Genomic DNA, 24,421 nt, shown 5'->3' on the forward strand with positions numbered 1-24,421 from the left:
AAGTACTCGTAGAACCAGATCTACAAAAGGCAAAAATTATCAGCAAGTGATAATAAAAGCTTAGATCAGAGCTAAACTTTATGGGAGATAAAGTATACCTCTACGACCCTCCAAAAGCCGGATAGAGCGACGTTCCCCGTGAAGGACCGGTGTGGACACGAGTCTCGTAACGCTCTGATGAAGTCAGCATAGGCCAAGCTGGCCCAGTCATAAGTCCCGATCAAGTGTAGATCACGGATTGCAGGAAGGTAGTAAAGCGGCACTCTACTACCTTTGTCAGGGGAGAACGTCCCTGACAGCAAAATAAGTACAAATATGCGCACCCGCTGCTCTCGGGTGGTCACATCGTCATCAAAAGCCGCTGCTAGAGTCGAACGGCGAATCCCCTTCGCACTGAACTAGGTCGACTCTACCTCAGCACGAGCCCGAACAGTAATCGGACCCAAGAGCTCCTCGACCTCGGGAGAAAAGACGCTGATCTCGTTGTCAAACGGCAGCGCAACAGAGCTAAACTCCAGTCCCGTAATGAGACTGAAGTCGGTCGGGGTGACCATCATCTCACCCCAAGGAAAGTGGAAAGTGTTGGTGGTGTCCCAAAAGAACTCCACCAGAGCTCGAACCACATGGTGACCCCTGCTAGAGGTAATCATAGCCTCTGAGGTCTCGTAAAGTGCAACCAGCCCGCAAGACTCCCATAGAAGTCTCGCCTCGTCGTCATTGGCAATGTACATCTTGTACAGGTCGCCCAAGATGTCGCAATCTGAACCATGGCAGTGCGTCCTACCAACCGTAATACCCCGTCGCACCCTCTCAGAAATGAACAGGAGAAAAGTACAGAGTCCGCTCATCCCACTCAGGGAGTCGGCCGAGAGAAGTGGACGGATCGGCATCGTCCTCTACGGGCTCGTGCTCCCGTCGAACGTCTCGGGACCGTGAACCCAAACCTCGCTGTCTAACCATGCTACATTGTGCAAAATTATCATAAATTAAGGTTCTATAGTATCTAAGGTTCTCTTAGCCGTATGATACTATGTTCGCAAAAAAAAAAAAAAGAGTACGTAGTACTAAAACAGAGCACAAATTCAAATTGAGCATATACGACATTTTCCAAGCATTCAAACAATATCTTGCAATACTATAGTAATTATTGTGACAAATTGGACAAGAATTGCTAGCAAAAACGTCAAGAATAAGCTACATTGTCTTCCCGACCTTAAGAGGTCCAACAATGGTGATTTGTTCGTTTCTTCACCAAATTGAGTCAAACAAGTCTCAAATTACTCCCAAGACAATATATAAACATAATTAAGCAATTTCATGGCATAAAATTTGACAAACAAAGAGAATTAAGCAATTTAAGTTTCGAATTTTCAAGAAATTCGTGAACTAATATGTGCGAAATTCATTAAGACTGGGGTGAGTTTGAAGAAAACTTACATAGATCGGGAAAATGGATGGAATAAGCTTTGATTTGCAACAAATTTGAGCGAATTCGGTTGAGAAACGAGTAAGAACGAGCCAAATGAAGTTTTGAGCGAATTCTCGAGCAAAACACGAGCAGAAGCAGCGGAAATGAAGAAGAGAAGGGTATTTATGGAAAACCCGACTCTAGTGCCAAGCGAAGGACCTTAGCGCCAGTCGATAAGGCTTAGCGCCTGCCGCTAGTGATAGCGTCTGGCGCTACAACTAAATATGCAGCGCTACAGCCAAATATGGGGCGCTAGCGTTATATCAGCAGCGACAGACTGTCTAGCCACTCAGTGCAGTTATTCCAACCTATTGCAATATATTTTGGGTTCCTTGGTACGCCAGTTAGCCCCTCTAAGCAATTTGACATGATTTTAGTAATCGGCTTGATTACAATTACATAAAGTGATCGACCTAATGAATGATCGTCTCACTTGGCTTAAAGCGCCTAAGCAATGGCTCATTGCAAAGCACCGACATACTGGCTCATTCAGCGAAAGGCACCGACATACAGGTTCAAAAGCAGCAGAAGCGCCGACGTATAGGCATAATGGAAGCAAAGTTCAAGCGAGCTTTTAAAGATCGACAAGCGTGGGTCTTCGGTAATTTTCCTTGGAAAATTATCGCAACAAATGAGGATAGCTTCAAGCGAGGATATCTTCGGCAGCATTCCCCTAGCTTGCGGAGAGTTGTCACAAACAACTGGAGGTGATTTCAAGCAAAGTTGTCTTCGATCGTGTTCCCTGGCTTGCGGAAGATGATCACAAAATGGTAGAAGGTGGTTTCAAGCGAAGCAATCTTCGATGGGGTTCTCTAGCTTGAAGAAGTCTATCATAGCGGAATTGGAGGCAGTTACAAGCGTAGCAGTTTTCAGGCGGCATTCTCTAGCTAGCAGGAGGTCGTTGAAAATACAAAAATACAGCAATGCAGCAGCAAAATCGGTTACTTTCAGAGACCCGTGCTCGACGGTACATGATACGCGTTTCTTAACTCTTTTATTTGTTTAACTAACGCTAGTTTGCAGGTATCGGCGTTACAAGAGTGGTTTAGGATCGCAGAACGTTCTGAATCATTCTCCGTCCCTATCGCTACTTTGACTTTTGTTTTCGAAACTTGCGTTTCTCCAAACTCAGTCAAAGTGGGGGCTTTTGTAGACACCCATTTTTGTCTCCCCAAAACCAAATCCGGTGATGAGTACCTTTCACTTCGAATCATAATCGAATAAGTGGAAGTGTGGAAAGTCTAATGTTGCGAGTAGTTTTAATTTCTTTTCTTTCTCTCTGTTTTTGAAAACCTATTTTAAGAAAACAGCCAATCCAGTTTGGTTTGTTCATAGTGAGGGTCCAATAATGGTGTAGTTGGATGGGGCTTGAAAAGAGCTTTCCAACGATATATTATAAGCCCAATTCCGATGAATAATGAGGAAGTTATGGCCAAATTACTAAACTGGACCCGGTTTGAGCCTTATATGTGGCCCAATGATCTAGAGGAGGGTCTAATATGGATTTATCATTCCTAATGCAATTAGGAATGGTTTTAATTTTCTAAATTCTTCTAGAAGGTTCTTTTCGTTCCTAATTCAATTAGCATTGATAAATTGACTTTTGTTGACTTTTTGGAATTTTAATCAGAATAAAAGAGTGTTTTTGAGGAAAATACGATTTTATCCTCCTATACGGTTAAATTTTATCTGAATTTAGAAAACGCGTAATAAAATTGATTAGCGCCTAACGCCAGACATTAGCGCATGGCGCTAAGCTTGGCGCCTGGCGCTAACGTTAGCGTCTGGCGTTAATGTCAGCGTCTGGCGCTAACTTCGTTTTTTCACGTCGAAACTATGATTTATTTTTCTATCTTTTTGGCTGATTTTCTCTATAAATAGCCTCCTAAAAACTCCGTTTTGAATCATCTACAATCATCAATTCTCAAGAACTCTCTAATTCTCCTCTCTAGAAGTTTTCTTTTTCACTTTTCTAAACCAACCCTTTTACATACAAAATTCCGCATTCACAAGATCTAGACACATCTAGCATAACTCGAAGTTGCCTTTGCCCTAGACGTGAAAGGTTTTAATTTCTGAGGGTTTGGTCCCAAATCTCTCTTTCAATTATTTAATTTAATTGTTTTATTATTTTCCTTGAAGTTACTAACGCGTGTATTTTGTTATTAGAAAGAGATACGAGGCATCCAAGTAAGTGTTTTAATGGTTTTATTGATATTATGATATAGAAATCATGTCTAAGTTGTTATTATGATTCCTAGCGTCATGTTAGGGTATTTTGATCTTCCTAGTATCATGTTTAGGGTAACTTTAATATCGAATATGACAATTTTGATGTTTCCTATATTCTTTCCTAATAGCATGTTAGTATCATGTTAGGGTTAAAGCTTTGATTTTTATTGTTTATTGACATGTTAGGGTTTGTTATTAATCTTGTTAGTATCATGCCTAGGGTCTTGCTATTATTATGCTTTAGCATGATTATGATAAATATGATTATTTTATGATGATTGTTTTTATTGTTATTATTATGTTGCTTGATATTTATTGGTATTGCTTGATCACGCCTTTTATGCATGTTTAAAGGGAATTGGTACTTGTAATCACGCTTAATAAGATAATTAATAATCTTGTTTAGGTTTAATTTGATTATAATTTAAGTGATCGTCAATAATAGATTTATTTGTGCATTAATATTCAACCAACATAGATTAAACATGTTTAGGGTTAATCCTATTGATTGCATGTTAGTCAGAAAGCGCACATGAATACGATCAGAATAAAGTAGAGGCCTATTATTAGGACAGGTTCAATCTCTTTTAGGTTGGATTTGTACCTTCATCCCTGAACTACCAGTCATGGTTCCAGACCTATAGGAGTTGACGATCTCCTGGATCGTTAAAGGGTGTAACCTTCACCCTGTGAACGGTTTACAAGTTCATAAAACTTGTTGGCGACTCTTTTGCTCTATCTTCTTTCCCTTTGGACGCCACCGTACTTTAGTGTATGATCACAGTGGGGTTCAAGCTAGGGATAATGCTTGAAATATTCCCTACAACTATCAACAATAATAATTAAAATAATACTAATCATAATAATAATAAAAACAATAATAGTACTACTAATAACAATAACCATAATAATAATAACAACAACAACAAAAAAAAAAAAAAACAACAACAACAATAATAATCAAAATAACAATAATAATAACAGCACTATATCAACTATAATAATAAAAAGAATACTAATCATATATTTTTAACCATAATCATAATTTAAAATAATATTATTTACGAATTTTTTTTTCTTAAAAATAATATTAATCGGAAATCCCAGGCATCTACCCAGAATTTTCAGACACACTTGGGAGGATCCGCCTGAAATTTCCGAATCCTCCTAGGTTTCTCCGGAAATTTTAGGCGGATCCCTTATTTTTTTTAAAAAAAAATTTAGCTGCTCGCCGCCGCCGGCCAAGTTCCTTCCTCCGTAAGTCACCTATATGCGCCGCGGATCAGCCATTCCTTTGTGTAGGTAGTTGTTGATGAAGGTTGATATTTTTTTAAATTTTTTTTTTTTTGCAGATTTTGATTTTTAAAATTTTTAGAGAGTTAGAGAGATAAAATGAGACTGAATGAGGTTACAGAGTTAAAGTGTGAATTATTATGTGAAAATTCCATAATTATATGTTAGGGGTAAAAATGAAATTCTATTAAAAAAATGCGAGCTTTCTCTTGTAAAATGGGAGCGACGTTTAAGAACACTATTGTCTATATTTCCTAAACAATTTACAAATCTAATATATATATATATATATATATATATATATATATATGTATATATTATATATATATATATATATATATATATAATTAAATAATTCAAATGCCATGTAAGCAAAATTGGCGAATGAGATTTTTGATTTTAAATTAATTAAATATTATATATTATCTTTTAATATTAGGAATTTTATATAACAAATTTTAGACTCATAAATAAAAAAAAAAACATTATTTAAAAAAAATCAAACAAACCTTGCATCGTATGGGCTTCATCCAGTAATTATATGTAATTAACTAATATTTACATCAACAAGGAGAACGCTTGACTATCGGCGCAATGCGCGCGATAGGACTGCTAGTCATCTAAAAGCTGCCCCTCTCCCTTCTCTTTCTCTCTCCTCTCTTCGGTCTCCTTCCTCTTCTACCCCCTCTCTCTCCTCAAAACACCACCACGCACCACGCCACCGCGCATCGCACTGTTTTACAATCCAGCCATCACATATCACGCTTCGCCACCTCCGAGTCACCATTTAGCCACCGCAGAAGCCAACCGTCGCCCCAAGCAAAACGCACATTAAAAAGTCAAGGTTAGAATATCGATTTTTTTATTGTATAATTGCGAATTGAGATTGACGGTGCCGGCGCCGCGAGTTGGGCATGTTCCAGAGTTGTGACCGTTGTTTGAACAATGAGAACACCGCCTTGTTATGGCAGAGTAAAATGGATGTTTCAAATTTTTAGAAAAAATGGATTTGCATGTGGGGTTGAAAAAAATTATTAAACGAAATAAATTGGTGATATTGGATTATGATTTATGAATATATAATTGTAAATTTGGGTAAATTGGATTGGATATTGAATTGGGTATATAATTAGATGAGATGTTTTGAATTTTGATTTCATGATTTATAGAAGAAAAGTAAATTTTGAGAACATAGAAGAAGAGTAAATAGAAAGTGAGGGTTTATTTATTTATTTATTTTTTAATTTATTTTTAAATTTTTTTTTTAATTTTTGTGTGTGTGTTTTTTTGTAGATTATTTATAGGATGAAGAAAGAAAGAAAATGGGTAATAATCAGTTTTAAATTTTGGACGGTTGTTTTTGGGTTGTGTGGGTGGGTTAAAGGTGGGTTGCGGTGGGGCTGTGGGTGTGGGTGGGTTTTCCTTGGTGGTGTGTGGGTGGGTTAAAGGTGGGTGTTGGACGGTTTTTGACAATATACGGACTATTCTCGGCCATCGTTGATAAGACTTTTTCTTGTAGCGAGGGGATGGATGGAAAACTACTTACTACCCTCTGCAATTGTTATCATTGCCATTGTGAGAATAACATGATATTATAGCGTTAGTCTTATCTGAGAAACATGTTAACAATTTGTAATAACACTATAATTGTGTGAACAGTCCTGAACACTTCACATCAATTGCTTTGTGGTTAATTTAAAATGTTTTCTCACTGTTGTCTTTATTTTAGGTTCTCGTAGGAAGATAGTTTATTTTGGATGGGTGGAGTCTATAAATTTGTAATAACACTATAATTGTGTGAAGACTTCACAACAATTGCTTTGTGGTTAATTTAAAATGTTTTCTCACTCTTGTCTTTATTGGATAATCTTTTAGGTTTTCATCAGGAAGATAATTTATTTTGGATGAGTGGAGTCTATAAATAAAGCAATGAATAACCGCTCAGAGCTTGGTAGACCCACCTCAGGTACTTGTATGTTTTTGCAAATTGCAAATAACTCCTCGTTATGATTTATGAAATCCCCAAACATCTTATCTCCACTTGTTGGGGTTTCTTGCCTAGATTTTTAACACCAACTCCAAGGTTTATGATTAATGAACGCAAGAGACGTTTATGAACCTCTCTACTAGTCTAGATTAATTAGGGTCAACACTTTGTGTTTAGACCTCTTGGAGAATCCTACATTTCTATCAAGAATGCAAATTATACTAGGTCATTTTGTTGTCGTAATTTCAGGAGCTATTGGATTATTGGATTATAAATGTGTTTTTTTTTTTTATTTTTTTAATTTAATTTAATTTTAAATAAATTGCAAGAGGGTTGACAAAGCCTGTTTGAAATCTTACCTCATTCCATTTTCAGGTAAAAGAAGGCTTAAGGATCTACTTCTTCAAAAGGATAACCGCTGTTGTGCTGATTGCAGTGCGCCAGATCCTAAATGGGCGTAAGCTGTTCTGTTATGATTCTATCAAATTATTATTTTTAATTATCTACACTCCCTTTGTAGTATTTTTTTTTTCTTTCAATGCTCATTTTAGTTTCAATTTCATTCTTGTTGGCTATTTAATGCTGTTTTGAGAAGCACCAGTTCTTCAGGAAGAAATTTCCCAATTTAATACTTTTAACTGAAGGCACTCGATCCATTTCATTAATGGAAATTCTGCTGATTTCGATACAATCCTTGTACATCTTTGTCCGCAATTCTTGTGATTGAACCCAAATAGCTTCACGTATATCTCTCCATCTCTCTCCTTACTTTCTTCACTATCAACTTGTTCCTGCTATCATAGAACTCGGTCATGGCCCATATTTCTCCAGCCCATTTTTCACTTAAATGTGTATCCCTCCCATTATCCCCTGCTTCTAAAATGTTCAACCCCAGACCTCAGTTATATAATTGTTTGGACTTTGGAGTGAATTGCAATTTACAGGTTTGTTTGCATTCAGATCTGTGCTTCTTAGAATTAAAAACGCAATATCAAGTATAAGGAAGCAAAGATATTATTATGTAATGTGTATACAGTGCATGCTTGTTGTATATGCAACATAAACTCGATGTACCTAGAGTTTTGTGTGTGGGAGTGTGCGTTTGTGTGTTTGTACATATATGTAACTTAGTGAATGGTATGCAAGTGTGCGTACATATATGTAAAATAGTGAATGGTAAGGCAAGAACGGTATGCAAGACTGCAAGTGAACAGTTTACAGCAACTGCAAGGTGTTATGGACTTTAAGTACATAGATTCTCTTTGTGATCCTTCTGTGCTTGTAAAACTGCTAAATTTCTGCTTGTGTTGGGTCCTTTGCAAATACTCAACACACCCTTAGGCTTAAGATATCTGCTTTCCATTCTTTTGTCATTCTTACCCTTTTTTCCAAGAAGCATCCACTAGTACTAGTAGTATAGCAAATAAGGGTAACAGGTGTGGTAATAATGGTTGTTATCACATGTGAACAAGGGTTAGGAGGGGATTTTGTGTGTGAACAGCCAAAAAGTGAAGAAAACATACCAAGTAAAGAAATGGTGCAATTAATATGCAAACTTTCAAGAAAAGAAAAGAGTACAATTATAAAAAAAAAAAAAAAAAAAAAAAAAAAAAAGAGAGGAAGTAATTGTAATTATAAATGTTCAAAATTGTGCATTAGCACATTTTAAGTGTTGTGAATATTATGAAATGGAGGGAATATATTCTCCTTGGACATAGTGGCTGAGTTTGGTTGTAGTGTTTTACTTTTATAATTCTTTCTTTTTAACTCATTTTCTTATATGGTCAGTCAATACTCAATAGTGTTGAATGTATTCTCATTCACACGATCCTTTTGTAACATTTTTGCTTTTATCTAAATGGTTCTTATTTTAGTGTAACTATTTAATTTAAACATAAAGTTATTTATGAATGTTACATATTAGAATATGCTTGGCACAATGGTGATTGGGATTTACCATATGCATGACTATTACTGAGAAATATATATATTCTTGATTTAATTTTTATAATATTAAACGCATTGTAGTTCTTTTCGACAGCATGTCCACGTATATTAACTTGTTGCAATATCAAGTTGAAGAATTCTGCATTTCTACACTTATAGTAACATATTAGTGATTTGTTTTTATTCTTTTCAGCTTGCTGATTTTATCATAGAATTGATTTTTCTTTTTTTCAGATCTGCAAATATCGGAGTTTTTATATGCTTAAAATGTTGTGGTGTGCATAGAAGCCTTGGAACTCATATATCAAAGGTACTTGCACAAGTACATTGTATTGATCATCTTAGTATGTTAGTAATTTTCCCAATTTAAGCAGTTAGTGGATTTATTTTATACTTTCCCTGTTTTCTTTTATTTGCAACACACCTTCATAGCACACACTTTGAGGAAAAGATTAGGTAATACAAACGGACAAAATCCAATCCTTTTTTTTTAATCTTCTCAATTGTAAATGTTTTTTCTATTACTTCCTCCCATATCAATGGCGGTTTTTCAGGGTGCAACTGTTTTTTATTTGTTTTTATTTCAGGTTTTATCTGTGACATTAGATGAGTGGTCTGATGAAGACATTGATGCGATGGTTGAGGTTGGCGGAAATTCTGCAGCTAATGCAATATATGAGGCTTTTATTCCAGATGGATTCTCAAAACCTGGACCTGATGCAAGTCATGATGATCGTATGAGATTCATCAGGTTTGTCGCCTGAATTCTCTTTCAAATAGCTGTTACCAGATCTAATATGCAGTATTTAGACGAATGTCTCCCCTCTAAATTGCCTATCTCTAACGCTTTATTATGTCTCGCTCTACATATTATCCTTTATGCTCAAGTCGCAATATTTGGAGTAATTCAATACATTTAACATGACTGTATGACACTAACACTTTATGTTTAGCTATTTACTGTAAAGTGGCTGTTGAGGTTCAAATGTTCAATGATTTTTTTCTTATAAATAGGCATAGCATTGGCTTTGGTGGAAACAGAGCACTTTGTATTTATTTATAAACTTTGTCAATTGTCAATGTAGATCTAAGTATGAGCTTCAGGAATTCTTGAAACCTAGCTTGCGAATTCTTTCAATGTCTTCTGCAAAGACCTCGCTTCAGCCAAGCTTTTCCAAGAAGCTAATGAGTAGTTTCCGAAGTTCACAATCATCAAAAGTATCGGAAAGCTCTGTAAGTTTGTCCTTTTAGTTTCTTCTATTCGTATTCTTCTTGCAGCTGATCTTGAACTGTAATGTGAAGGGAAAAAAATTTTATATATAATGTCCCAAAACAGAAACCAAAGCTATCAATTAGTGTTTCCCATGTTCTGAGGGGCTAGTACGGTAAACTATTTTTGTTAAGCTACTTACTGCCCTCAAGCCCCTTGTATCATTGCAGTTCTCCTGTCTTACTGTATTTTTTGTAAATTTTTCATCTTTTAATACCCATTAAGATGTTTGTAACGAGGATAGTTACTGGACCAACCTAGGTTTAGCTATTGTGCTTGAATGCTCTTGTTGAATTCTGAAATAAGAGCATAGGACTAATACTTATCTGATTAATTTCTTTTTAAGTTTATTGGTATTAATTGTCAAATTGATTTTTGATATGATTAAGAAACTTTTGTCATTACGTTGGTTATGTCTATAATGAAAGGATGTCTAACTAGTGCACACTTTTGATATATGAACTTGTTGAACAGGAAGGAATGGTAGAATTTATTGGAATATTGAAGGTTAAAGTAGTAAAAGGGACAAATTTGGCCGTCAGAGACATGTTATCTAGTGATCCTTATGTTGTCCTTAATCTAGGGCAGCAGGTGAGTTACGCAAACTTAACATTTTGGTAATTATTTCAAGGTGCAGGAATAAAATCTCATTGGATATTGCAGTTGTCAGTTACATCCTATTTGGTTACTCCTTTCAGCTTTTTCGTGTTCATAGCAAATGACTATATTACTGTATGGTTATCTATGTTTTCATTGACATGTTGCAACACCCCCCACCCTCATGCCCGCACACATACGCACCGAAATTCTTTTTTTTTAAATATTAAATGTGCCCATATTCCATTTTGAGGTTTTCACACAGTTTTTCTTTTTCTTTTTCCCTTAATAATATAAAATGTACCCGCATGCCATTTTGAGGTTTTATATTTGCTAAAACTCCTTTCACTTACATTATATTCCCCCCCTCCCTCCTACTACAATTAAACCTTTGCACTCCACTCTCTCCAACTTTATCTACTTATTTTATACGAGTTATATACACCAAACAGCATTGAACTTTGGCAAAAGTAAACTTAATTTGTTTCAATTAGAGTACTCCAACGGTCACCGGAGGTAAAGAATCCGATATTAACCACCTGTAACCGGGTGCTTCCTATTGTACCCGGTTTTCATATTTTAAAAAAAAATAAATTAATTGATTTTTATAATGATTAAAAAAAAAGCCCCCTTCCGTTACTCTTTCCTCTCCCCAACTGAACTAGCCCCCACCCGTACCCGTTCCCGTTCGCTGGAGCCATCCCACCCTCTTCCCCGCCGAACAGTCACATCCCCACCCATTTCCCGAATTCTCCTTACCTGCACTTCTCCTCACCTTAATTCACCTGCTGCTTCTCCAACCTTAACACACCTCAAACCCTGCAACATCCATGGCTGATTTGCACACTGCTTCTCCAACCTTCACACGCCTCATAAATTTTCCCGCATACCTCACAGCAGCCGCACCATGCATCCTCACACATCGATAATATTCCTCTCACCAACAATCGACAATTATACCCTGCCACGACCCCCAAACCGCCGCTACAGCAGCTCCTCTCTATAGTCCCACCAAAGCACTCAGCAGCCGCCATTTACAGCAATTTATCCCCCAAAGCAGCCCAAAATGCCTTTACTTATCCAATTTGTACCGAATCATCAAATTAACAATTCGGTTTTTCAATTTTTAATCACTCAAATCAAACAAGAAAATGAATTCGTATAATCAAATTAATCGAATTGAAATTGCTCATTGGTAGTAGAAAAATCAATTTGCAAATTTGAGGTGGATCGGAGTGGTGGATCGGAGTAAATTGGTTTGAGAGTGTGAAAATCAGAAAATTTTGTTCTTTGGTTGCTGAAGGTTACTAAGTTTAGTACTCTACCAGAAGTACTCTAGTTGTAACATTCAAAGTTCAGTACTCTAATTGAAACTTTGGCAAAGTTCAGTACTATTTGGTGTATATATGTCACGGTCCGGGAGCTTGGACCCCGAAACGTGCGGCGCACTCTAACCTTTCGGCGGCAAGAACGCTAGCCTTGAGCGGAAGAGGGGCTTGGGAGCACAAAGCAACACAAGCGGGCAATTAAATCAAAGAGCACTAACGCCTATTTGGGCGACAGAGTGCGGGTGGTTGGGGCTTGTGACGGCCGGTAATTCAAGGCGGGCACAAGCGGGTCCGAACCACGAGTTCTTAGTGCATCAAGTTGGTTTGGAGGGGAGCTATTATGCAAGTAAGACACTATCTATAAAGGTCTAAGAACAAACAAGTATAAGAGCAAAGCAACACTTAGTAGAAGGCTTAAGATTTCATTAATCATTCACCCCCTAAAGAGCTTTAAATGACATATAAGGAGAATCCCCAGTGAACACTGATTTGACAGTAACACAATAATGAGACCTCAAGCTAAGAAAGCATAAACTAAACTCTAGGAAAGCACCTAAAGGGAAACTAATACATCAAAAGGAGTTGGATTCTAACATCCTCCCCCACTTAAGCTGTCGACGACCTCGTCGACTTACAAGAGTTACAATCAAAAGTAGAAGGTCCTAAACTATCTCGAGTTTCTGATGCGCCGCTGACTTCTGGAGCTAGGTCTTCTTTGTTGACGAGGAGCTTGTCTCTGGGGTCGCTCGGCTCGAACATCTTGTTGAGAGCTTCATCTCTAAATTTCCTCGTGGGAGTGGGGTCTGTTTAATTCTTGGGGAGAGCTGCTTCCACGATCATCTCTGTTGGGGAGCTGCTTCCTTGAGACTGTGGTGGAGAGTTTCAAGTTGTGGCCGGTGCCTCTTGGGTGACCATTTTCTTTGTGATCCCTTGCACGTGCCTTGCGTTGTTTGCTCGACCACTGCTTTTCCTCTCTCTTGGGAAGTTCTTCTTTGGTGTCTCTGGGCTCGTCGCTCTTTGCTTCGAACCGGGTGTCTGATTCTGTTTTTGGCGGGGGTGCATCTGGGATGTTGCCAATTCGTTGGGCTTCATCTCCCGCTTCTCTGAGTCTCTGGGGCGAGCTTGTTTCTTCGATGTTGCCTTCTTCTCTGGCTCCATCACTCGCATTGCCGAAAGGTATCGGACTTCTGGTTCTTTCTCAGGTGCTATCATTCTCATAGCACTCAAGCGTCGTATGGAACCCATCTTGTATGTGGGCTCCTCATCGCTGCTAGTCTCTTTTGTGGCCTCCTGCACGGACATGGATGACAATCTCTTTTGGATCTTGTCAAGCTCTTCTTTATGCTTGCAATCCCACCATTTGTGTGGACCTCGACAAAGTATGCAGTTCATCGCCCTTGTGTTTGCCGAGGATGCGCCGGCTCTTGAGTTTCCAGTTCTGGGAGGGGGTAGATGTTAATCTCTGTGCATCACCTCCTCCACTTCTTCTATGATAAGTATTGATGGTGTTGGATGATACTCGTGAGCCATTCTCTGTACCCTTTGGAGAGTTTGGAGACGGACTGTTAGAGCGTGTTGACGTCCCACTTGATTCATTCTCGGATTGACGACCCTTTCCGACCGAGTAGTCTATCAATCTCTCAGCTGCACAATATTCTGCCTCAAAATCTCTCGCTGCGCCCATTCCTTTAACCCGTTGATAAAGTTGAACACCCGATCTTTCTCATTCATGTCTGTGATGTCCAACATTATCGCCGAGTATTCCTTAACATAGTCGCGAAGAGAACTCTTCTGGCGGCACTCTTGTAACTTCATCCCAGTACGTTGGCCCGAACCACGACCTGGTTCGTTCGTACCGAAACACGGTACAAACGCGACTCAGGTCGCTGGAGGTCGCGATTCGAGTCGCTAGAGTCCACGAACCGATTTCATAGCTTTTTAAGGGAAAAAGAAAGGGAAAAAATGGAGAAACCTCCATTAAAATCGATAGAGTTCTTGAAATAGGAGAGAGAAACTAATTGTGCAGGTGAGAGGAGAGAGATAGTGGGTTGGTCCTCAGCTGGCAGCGTTTTTTTTTATTAAAAAATCTTCTTTTGGGTAGGTGGGGATAGTGGGTGGGCCTAAACAACCCCACGTGTACTTTTCTAGACCTCTTATCTTACCTTTTAATTTAGTACTCTGTATTATTAGTGTACTTTAATATATTTTTTTTAGTGAAATTCGAATTTATAGGACTGGATCAGAGGCTGTCAATTGTTCCAAAAAGCCTTAAATTTAATTAATAATTATAAAATAAAAATTTTTAAAAAATAATATCTTAAAATATATTTTGTTCTTATCCCTTATTGGTTAATAAAAAATTACTTAAAAATATAATATTAATTATTTATTTCGTATCCAATCGTTCCGGATTCACTAAGAGTAAAGTTTCACGTATCCATTTCCGTACCACGTTTCGAATCGAACCACGTACCTTGTAACATTGCTTCATCCGCGCAACAAATGCTGTGTTGACGGGGTAGAATTGTTCTTTGAGTTCCTCTTTGAACTCTGCCCATGTATCAATCTTTATCCTTCCTGCTTCGATGTCTGCGTGCTTGGTGCGCCACCACAACTTAGCATCTTCGGACAAGTACATGATGGCAGTATCCACCTTCTGATCGTCACTCAGTTGACATATTCGGAAGTACTGCTCCATGTGTCGAAGAGGAAGTTATCAACTTCTTTCGCATCTCTAGCGCCACTATAGTCGCGAGGTTTGGGCGGCTTGATCTTCACCGCACCAACCCCATGTGCGTCTCTGCCCACAGGTGCATTAAGGTAGCACATTTCTCAAGTGCTTCATCGGCTTGTCCTTTGAACAAATTGTAATTGTTCGCGGAGAGCATCTTTATCTTCCATCAATTTCACAATTTGCTCGGCTTGCTCGCGCACAATGACTTGTAGCTGGGACCATTCGTCCACTTTCGTCTCGAGCCAACCGAGTCTTTCCTCTATGAATTCCATCTTTGTGTAGCCCTCCTTGGTGCCTACACGGGTTGCTTGCGACGAGATATGGGCCTCGGCTCTGATACCAACTGTCATGGTCTGGGAGCTTGGACCCCGAAACGTGCGGCGCGCTCTAGCCTTTTGGCGGCAAGAATGCTAGCCTTGAGCGGAAGAGGGGCTTGCGAGCACAAAGCAATACAAGCGGGCAATTAAATCAAAGAGCACTCACGCCTATTTTGGCAACGGAGTGCGGGTGGTCGGGGCTTGTGACGGTCGATAATTCAAGACGGGCACAAGCGGGTCCGAACCACGAGTTCTTAGTGCATAAAGTTGGTTTGGAGGGGAGCTATTATGCAAGTAAGACACAATATCTATAAAGGTCTAACAACAAACAAGCATAAGAGCAAAGCAACACTTGGTAGAAGGCTTAAGATTTCATTAATCATTCACCCCCTAAAGAGCTTTAAATGACATACAAGGAGAATCCCTAGTGAACACTGATCTGACAATAGGACCTCAAGCTAAGAAAGCATAAACTAAACTCTAGGAAAACACCTAAAGGGAAACTAATACATCAAAAGGAGTTGGATTCTAACAATATAGCTCTATTTCATACACCCAACCACTTTTTATTTTTTTATTTTATTTTTTAAATTTTTTTTATTGCATCTATCTTGCTTTTGATTAATGTTTTGATTGATTGATTGATCTGTCTTGCTTTTATTCACCTTTTCTTACACCCTTATAACTACTCTAGGAACAAGTTAATGCGTTCATTAAAGCAAGCAGAGGGAAATATATAAATTATGACATTAGTTTTATTCCTCTATATTTTTTACATCAATGATACCCTAAACGTGGTACGTGGCCCGATCCAGTCTTGGAACCTGGTACTTTCACGTACCATTTCCTCGTCAATGGTGGCAAATTATATCGTGGCTCCGACTTTAGGATTATCATCTTTTAGATTTTAGATTACTACAATGATGCTTGTTTATGGTTACATTTTCAGATTATATGTTTAAGATGGTGATCATTAATTGGGGATGGTGAATAGTATTAAAATATGTTTTATTTATTAATATTTGTTTATTTAAATTAAATGTGGGCAGCTACCATATGTATCCTTACTCTTTGTTATTGGAAGGTGGACCCTTACTATTCTTTAATTTGCTTAGTAAGTACTCTGTACTTATTTTCTCTAATTTATTTATTACAATGGTTTACAACTATATGTTATGTAGATATACTAATATATATATTGATACTAGGAGTACTTCTTTTTCTCTTGGTTCAAACCTAGCACAAAACTACAATCTTATAGATTAAACCAAAATCTTGGGTACTTTAGAGGCTGTGTTCCAACGTCCAAGTTCCTGTTCCCGTTTCAAGTTCCGAAACGTCTTGTATTTCATGCAACGGTTGTCTACATAAAAAAATCAATATGTGGAGTCTTTTGCCCCTTGTTAAAGCCAAGGATGCACGGATATGCCAACCTCTTGACGTTTTCCGTACTGGGGACGGGTACGGCCCGGATACATCCCCAAGGCGTACCCTTGAAAAGTGGTACGAGAAAAAAAATTTGGGGACGGCTGGGAGCAACTTTAGAGACGTTTCGGGGACGGATTACCTCCTTTTTCGACATCCCCAATAGAAGCCCAACCCACTTTTTTAAAAAAAAAAATTACTTACCCGGTTTTGATTTCTCGAAAACCCTAAAATTTGAAGAAGCCACCTACATTTTTTAGCACCTGCAGCGACACCAGTGAAGGTCCCAGGCAGCCATTACTAAACCTTTGAGAGAGGAGAGGAAGAGGAAGGGTTTTTTTTTTTTTTAAAATAAAATAAAATAATATTTAACTTTTTACTCTGTTAAATATTTTTTTTTTTTTATGTTTCAATTGGTATAAAATAATGATATAAAGTACTGTAGCTTATTGTACTAGTAGAAGTACAATATGGAATTGGAAATAGTAAAACATTATCACGTGGAATAGGTAAAGTAGCTATAATTGTATTTTAAAAAAAAAAAGATAAATTAGCAATAATCTGTAAGTTTTTTTACTCCCTTTTTTTTTTTTTTCTTTTTTAGTCTTACTTACTCCACATCTATTACTATGACTCATATTCAATAGAATTTAGGATTTTTTTTTTCTTTTTAAAAACATAGTATGGATTATTTTATAAACATCGTATGAATTTTAATATTTCTGTTTTTTTTTTCCATACCCGTTTTTTGGAATTTTCATTTTGCCTTTTTCCGTCCCCATATCCGTACCCGTATTCGTTTTAGTGCAACTTGGGTTAAAGCTAAAAGATTTTAGAGTTAAAATTCTGATTTGGACAATGTAGCTTGGAACATGGGATGTTCCAAAATTTGGTATGAAACAAAAACGGGGAAAACAACTTCTAAAGTACTCAGGAAGTTGGATTATTTTTAATGATTGTTCTTTGTGCTAGACTTCAGGCTTGAACAATGAAAGACTCCTAGTTATTTATTTATACAACTGTAAACCATTTTAATAATCCCTCTGTATTTTATAACTTGCTCCATTTCTCCGAATATGGAGTTTTAGGATGAATAGTAGAAAGTATTATGATGAAAAACAAAATTGAGTATAATTGGGGAGGAGGAGAGAAAATTTGAAAAATATTAAAAAAAAGATGATGAGATCACTAGTGGGAAGGAAAATAGTAAATTATTGTTAAAAGTTTACAAAAAAGGAAACATAGCAAGTAATAAAATATGATTGCAAAAGGAAAGTGGGACGAGTAATAAAAGATGGAGGGAGTTAATAAATGAAAGAAATTTTTTTGGAAAAAAAAAAAAAAAACACTATAGGAGTAGTTCTTAAAATATACAAGGAAAAGAAGGGTCTACTTTCCAATAAATCAGAGGAAGGATATTTGGGTGGTTGTTTCCATTCAATTTGAATAATCAACTAATCATAAATAATAATAAACATATTTTACTAAATGTAACACTATTCAGCTTCTTCTACCGTAGGCGTAGGTTACCATCACCATGATGATATGGTTTGCCACCTTTGACTATCCAAAATGTGAAACTTTGCGTACCGGTATGGGAAAGTACAGCAGGACAAATGGCCCGGAGTGTCGCCACAAACCACGTTCTGGGTATCCCTGGTTGTTGACTATAATTGACTTTTGTCTTACTGGAGTATCTATGAAGAACCTTTTCTTTCAAATTTGTGGGGTTGACGCATGATTCTGTATGCATTCTGCCTCCCCCCCTCCCTCCTCCCCTCCCCGGTGGGATACCCTAAGGGTTGATGCCTCTAGGCTGATATTTTTGGTGTGTGTCATACTTGGTTTTTCAGTTAGCATAGATTTATATAAACCATCGCTGTATAAACTTTTTTTTTTTTTTTTCCCCTCAATGTTCAAATTCTTAATTTACTGTCCCAGGCTGTACAAACATCTGTTGTAAAGAGCAATCTGAATCCAATTTGGAACGAGGAACTTATGCTTTCTGTACCTCAACGATACGGATCTGTAAAATTGGTAATTTTTCCCTTTATTTTTCTCATGACTCCATCAGGTGCTCTTATTTACTTTGCTATTTGGGCAATGTGCTTTTCCTGCTGGTTGCTTTTATCTATTCAGTGGCACAATTGTGTGAAACTTGCTTTTCATATGGATAACTGTGAAATAAATTCATGATGTTGGTTATTATCTACATTTCAGTGTATTTGATTATTATGGGTTTAATTTAATTCCTTCAATTTTGTATACACAGTAGTTTCCTAAAAAAATATTGAGCTGAATCAATAGTTCTCAGGTTTAGAAGTGAGACCAACTGCACTGTATTAGCTAAAAACTCTTATTTGCCTTTATTTGATCTTATTATTCTAAATAAATTGATTAAAATTTGTTGATAGCTTAGCTTAATTGTGTTTAGGGGTCAAAAAACAAAGTATTGAGGTCATATTTTAGAAATTTGAACCCTAATTAGTAGGGATTAGTTTTAACTTGATATTTGGAACCCGTTAAACAGTTAAACCAAATCATAAAATCTTGGAATCGGGCTTGGAACTTTCGGCTACACGATTATATATATAATTGTTAAAAATTTTCGATATATTTGAGAAGGTTTATAAAGCGGGAAGAAAATAAATGTTTTATATTTGTAAGGAAATTTGTGGTAAACCACCATAAAAAAAGTTTAAAAACCCACTTAATTTTAAATTTTTGTCGTAACTTGTCACCACCAACAGAACAAATGACCACTGAATCGTTAGTAGTCAACGTTCATTTTCCTGTAGGTGGTGGTGAATTACAACAAAATATTTTAATTGGGTGGTTTTTTATGACATGTTTTTTAAATGATGGATTTTCACAAAAACAAATTTCCTATTTTTAACTGTATGTGTTAATATTTTCTAATAAATATAATTTGATGTTCTATCTAGCATAATTTTTTATGTTTCTTAAAAATTGGATGCATATCGAATTTGAACCTTTTTTTTATTTGCACATGTAGTTCAAAAAATACGTAGTATAAAACATATGCATATAAAGATCTTACTCCCTCCGTTTTTAAATACTTGCTCCATTTCTCCATGCGTGGAGTTTTAGGAGAAATTGGAGAAAGTAATAAAATATGGAGAAAGTGGGGTAGGAGGAAAAATAAAAAATTGTAAAAACCAATAGTAGTTTGAGAGAATTGGAGGAGAGAATGTGAAATTAATAAAATATAATTTATGTTAGGTCCACCATCCACTAGGCGAGAGAAATGACTTAAATATTGTAAAAGCTTTACAAATAAGGAAATGGAGCAAGTACCTAAAAACGGCCGAAAATGAAAAGTGGAGCAAGTATTTAAAAACGGAAGGAGCATATACTAATATACTCCATGTATGAAAATTTTACATACTTTTTTTTTTATTTATTATTATTTTTTTATTTATTTATTTTATTTTATAGATTTAAGGTTTCAGTAATGCTCTTTCTTAAGCTGAACAGATACATTCAACAACCTTTGTATTTGGAATGCATGCATTACAGTAGTATTTTTAGATAATTAAATATTCAATTGGTTCATAACTTTATTATCTGGAACAATCCGGTTTATTTTTGTTGGAAGCTGGAACCACCAATTTAAGTTCTGGGTACCTAAAGTTTTTGCATGTGGATTTGAATTTATTTTATTTTTCTCTATAAATCAATTTTCCCCTAATCCTACTTGGTTTTCTTATTTGGAATAGAGAATAAATTCTGAAAAGCGATGATTAAAAATTGGAATCTATTAGGGGTGAAAGTTCGGTTTTCGGTTTGGTTTTTTGCACAAATCGAAACCGAACCACCATAATTCGGTTTCATGATTTTGCAAACCACACCGCACCACTTTAGCTTTGAAACCGAACCAAACCAAACCACCTATATTTCGGTTTTCTAAAACAAAAACCAAACCGCAAGCAACATAAACATCAAATTTAGCAAAAAAAACCGAACCAAACCACACCAATCAAAACCGAACCAAACAAAACTGAACCCCTAACCTAGATCCGCACCCACCACAACCCACCGTATTTCACCCTTCCACCATGCCCTAACCCTAGATTGACTCACCACCACAATTCAATCACACCACCATTAAAATAAAGTAGAAAATAAAACTTAAACCAAAGTAAACGAAAGAAAAAAGAGGACATACCTCACGTTCTCACATTCCACCAAAAGACGTCGATTTTGGATTTTAAAGGTCAAATTCAACCATGAAAACTCTGGATCTAGAGTTTTTAAGGTCGAATTTGACATGAAATCCCTTTAATTGATGGTGTTTGAAATGAAAAACCTTTAGTGCCTTTGATGGAGTTCGAAAACCTCGAAATCGTGGGCTAGAGGGGAAAAGAGGAGATGAGAGTGAAAGTGGAGAAGATGAAGACGAAAGGAGAGAGAGCGAAAAGAGAGAGGGCGGAGAAGATGAGAGAGGGGGCGAAGAAGATGAGAGATGAGAAGAAGATAGCTTAGATTAGGGTCTTTTTTCTTTATATACTTAGGATAAAATATGTTGGGTTAGGATAATTTTTGAGATTGGGCCTAAATTTCGGTTTTTTCGGCTTTTCACTTTCTCAAACCGAAACCGAATTACAAACCGAAATATTTACTTTTGAAAAAAACTGAACCATATTTGTTATTCGGTTCGGTTTTAAACTTAGTTTGTTTCACCCCTAGAATCCATGCATATAGGGAAACAATAAATTTTCGAAATTTTACATTAAATAGTCTCATTTTTCAAAATAACAAATACGAAAAGGAAAATGCTATACATAGCCCTTAGGGCTACATAAATTTAGAAAATCATGACTAAAACACACTAATTACACTGATTTACGCGTGTTTTTGTCATGAATTCCTAATTTTATACAATTTTCGTAAGTGTTTTTAATGCTTATATATAGCTCTAAGGGCTATGTATATCATTATCTATAAGAATCATAAAGGAAAATAGAGGGACTATGTAATAAATGTGATTATTGGGAATAAAAAAATGATGATTAAAAATTGGATTCCATGCAAAGGGAATTTCACTTGGTGGAAGTTTTAAAGTTGTATGGAAAACAGAATAAAGTAAATTTTTTTGGCACATTAGCTAAATGGCCTAAATCAATAGATGAAATTGACGGAAATTTTTTGTTATATAGGGAAAGATTTCATGTGGAAAGATTTAAATATTCAAATTGGGAAATAGGATTTAAGATAGTACTACCTCCGATTTTTTTTAGTTGCAACTTTGGGGTATTATTTGAGAGATATAAAATATTTCAAAGTTGCAACTAAAAAAATTGGAGGTAGTAATAAGGATGTGTGATTTTTTTTCCCCTTTTCAATATGAAAGGTATTTTGTGATAACATACAATGTTTGTGATACCATATGATAATTATATTGCAGCTGACATGGGCTATGACTGACTCGTGGATTAATAGTACATCAGTACTGCTACTGCCAAAGTGCCAAATAATTATTGATTTATGTATCTGATGCATTCTATGGTTGGTATTTTCGTTTCTGTCTTTCACTGCAGAAAGTGTTCGATCATGACACATTCTCAGCTGATGACATCATGGGTGAAGCCGAGATCGATATCCAGCCGTTGATAACCTCGGCGATGGCTTATGGAGACCCAGGAATGTTTGGTAACATGCAGATTGGGAAATGGTTGAAATCACATGATAATGCCCTTGTAGAAGACAGCATTATTAACATTGATGATGGTAAAGTTAAACAGGAGATGCAATTGAAGCTCCAGAACGTCGAATCTGGAGAGCTAGAATTAGAAGTGGAGTGGATGCCTCTTGAGCAATAATCAGTTAATATTAAACCCCAGAATGTAAATGATTGGGGAAAAGAAAAATCACATGAACTTCACAATATTAGATGAAATAACCGCCAATGCCATTGTGAGATATCAGTTTTCTATCTTCTGTCCTTTGTGTTTAATTTGTTTTTCATCTGTTTCATAATCACTGAAAGTTAGTGTGTACTATTGGTTTTAAAACTACAGCTATTCATTGAGAGAGTTTTACTTTAAATTATTGTATTGATAATTTTTTCTAAGATATTGAAAGTTAATCATGAAATCGGTTGATGTGTTATTATATAGGCCAACATCAGCGTTATACTTCCAAATAGCAATTGACTGGGTTCAAACACGTACGATGTACAAATCTTTATTAATAATTAAATTTAACATCACCTTCCTTCAATTCTAATCATTCTCATCTTATGGATTTATTTTTTTATTTTTTATTTTTTTTTTCAGACAATGAAAATTTCATAAATAAATAAAGGAAAATTACAACCTAAGAGAATTAAATCAAAACTATAAACAACAAAACCCACTTAGCTAAACCAGTAGAGGAAAATCGAAGCGAATGATTACACCATTGTGCATCATACAAAATACGTCGGAGCTCAGAAAGCCAAAAGGTTTTTACCAAAACCTTTTCTTGGACCAAAAGTTGCCGAATGAACCCAAACCATGGAGAATGTCCGTTAATGCAAGCAAACACTAAAGAAGGGAACCGAAACTTGTCATAATACCTATGCAAAATCTCGGTGGAAGCAGTGTAGTGACAATACACCCGATAGTTGAAAGCACCCTGTTGCCGAAAAGAAAACCCATCACACGACTCCACTCCTAGGGATTGAAAAGCATAGCCACCTCCTAAGAGTCCGGGAGCCAAACCACAAGAGTCGAATTTTTCTACGACTCTACCAAGAGAAGCCTTACACCAAAATGTAGGTTTCTTTTCTGCAATTCTACCTATATAAAATGCAAGAAAATGGAGGACTTTGCTTACCCCAAACATTAAAGATGAAGAGCCTCCTTCAAGATTGAAATTTTTAATGATGATTGTCTTTGTCATCATCAACACCAACACCGACAAATGGGATGATAGTCAGTGAATGAAGACCCAAATCATCCCGCAACCAAGAAACAACACAACAAGCAAACAAACCTCTCCCCTCAAACTTACCTTCTCCCTGCAAATTCCTAATGCAGGGAATACTTTCTACTTGTATAAATACCGCTAGCCTCTGGAAAATAGCACAAACACAGAGGACATCGCCCAAACTATCAAAGAGGGAAGCCACACATGCAACATGACAATCCCTCATATCACGATCCCACTCCGAATAAGCAACTAAAAGGACCACCAACCAAACTATCAAGGGATTGCTTAACCTCACAACCCCTAAAACCGACCAACAAGGCTCCAAGAACAACGACAACACTTCATAACCCTCCATAACTAGAATTACACTATGCATCTCTAACTCATGAACAAGTAGAGAAAGAGAATTATTAACCAAAAACAACCCAAACAACAAAATACAAAAGGACAACATAGCTAAACAACATTGTAGACACCTTAAAATGTCTTCCCAAAACCAAACCCGATAATGAAATCCTTCTCTCTTTCTCTCTTTTACACCAAAAAAATATTATATTCTCTCTCTCTCATATTCTAAGCCTTAAACCTATATTCCTAATTACACCATTCTTCCCTTAAGTACTCCAAGGAGTTCATACTTAACCCGAGGTTCCGTCCTTAAACCAAGGCGTGAAAGGTACACATAACTGAGGGTTTGGACCAAATTAACTCTACTTTTTATTTAATTTAATTTAATTTTCATTTGCTTTATTTTTTTTTTTAATTGAAGTTACTAACAATTTATTCATGATGTAGTAATTTAAAGGAACGCGCGGAATGTGAGTAATTGATTAATTTAATTACCCTTATTTTATTTTAATATTGCTAATATCATGATTAGGTTGATT

At 36.5% G+C, this 24,421-nt stretch overlaps 1 protein-coding gene across 1 annotated transcript; it reads left to right on the top strand.

Moving 5' to 3' along the window:
* Window positions 1-5,680: 5,680 nt before the first annotated feature.
* Window positions 5,681-22,730, top strand: LOC145636063 (ADP-ribosylation factor GTPase-activating protein AGD12-like). The gene is made up of 9 exons (XM_081687506.1): window positions 5,681-5,837; window positions 6,869-6,959; window positions 7,356-7,437; window positions 9,162-9,237; window positions 9,515-9,678; window positions 10,013-10,160; window positions 10,672-10,788; window positions 18,540-18,635; window positions 22,160-22,730. The coding sequence occupies exons 2-9, from the start codon at window positions 6,923-6,925 to the stop codon at window positions 22,439-22,441; spliced, it is 1,002 nt and encodes a 333-aa protein (XP_081543632.1). The 5' UTR covers window positions 5,681-5,837; window positions 6,869-6,922; the 3' UTR covers window positions 22,442-22,730.
* Window positions 22,731-24,421: the final 1,691 nt, after the last annotated feature.

The sequence above is a fragment of the Chenopodium album genome, chromosome 6 (genome assembly GCF_948465745.1).
Source record: "Chenopodium album chromosome 6, dcCheAlbu1.1, whole genome shotgun sequence".
In the NCBI taxonomy this organism is placed as follows: Eukaryota; Viridiplantae; Streptophyta; class Magnoliopsida; order Caryophyllales; family Amaranthaceae; genus Chenopodium; species Chenopodium album.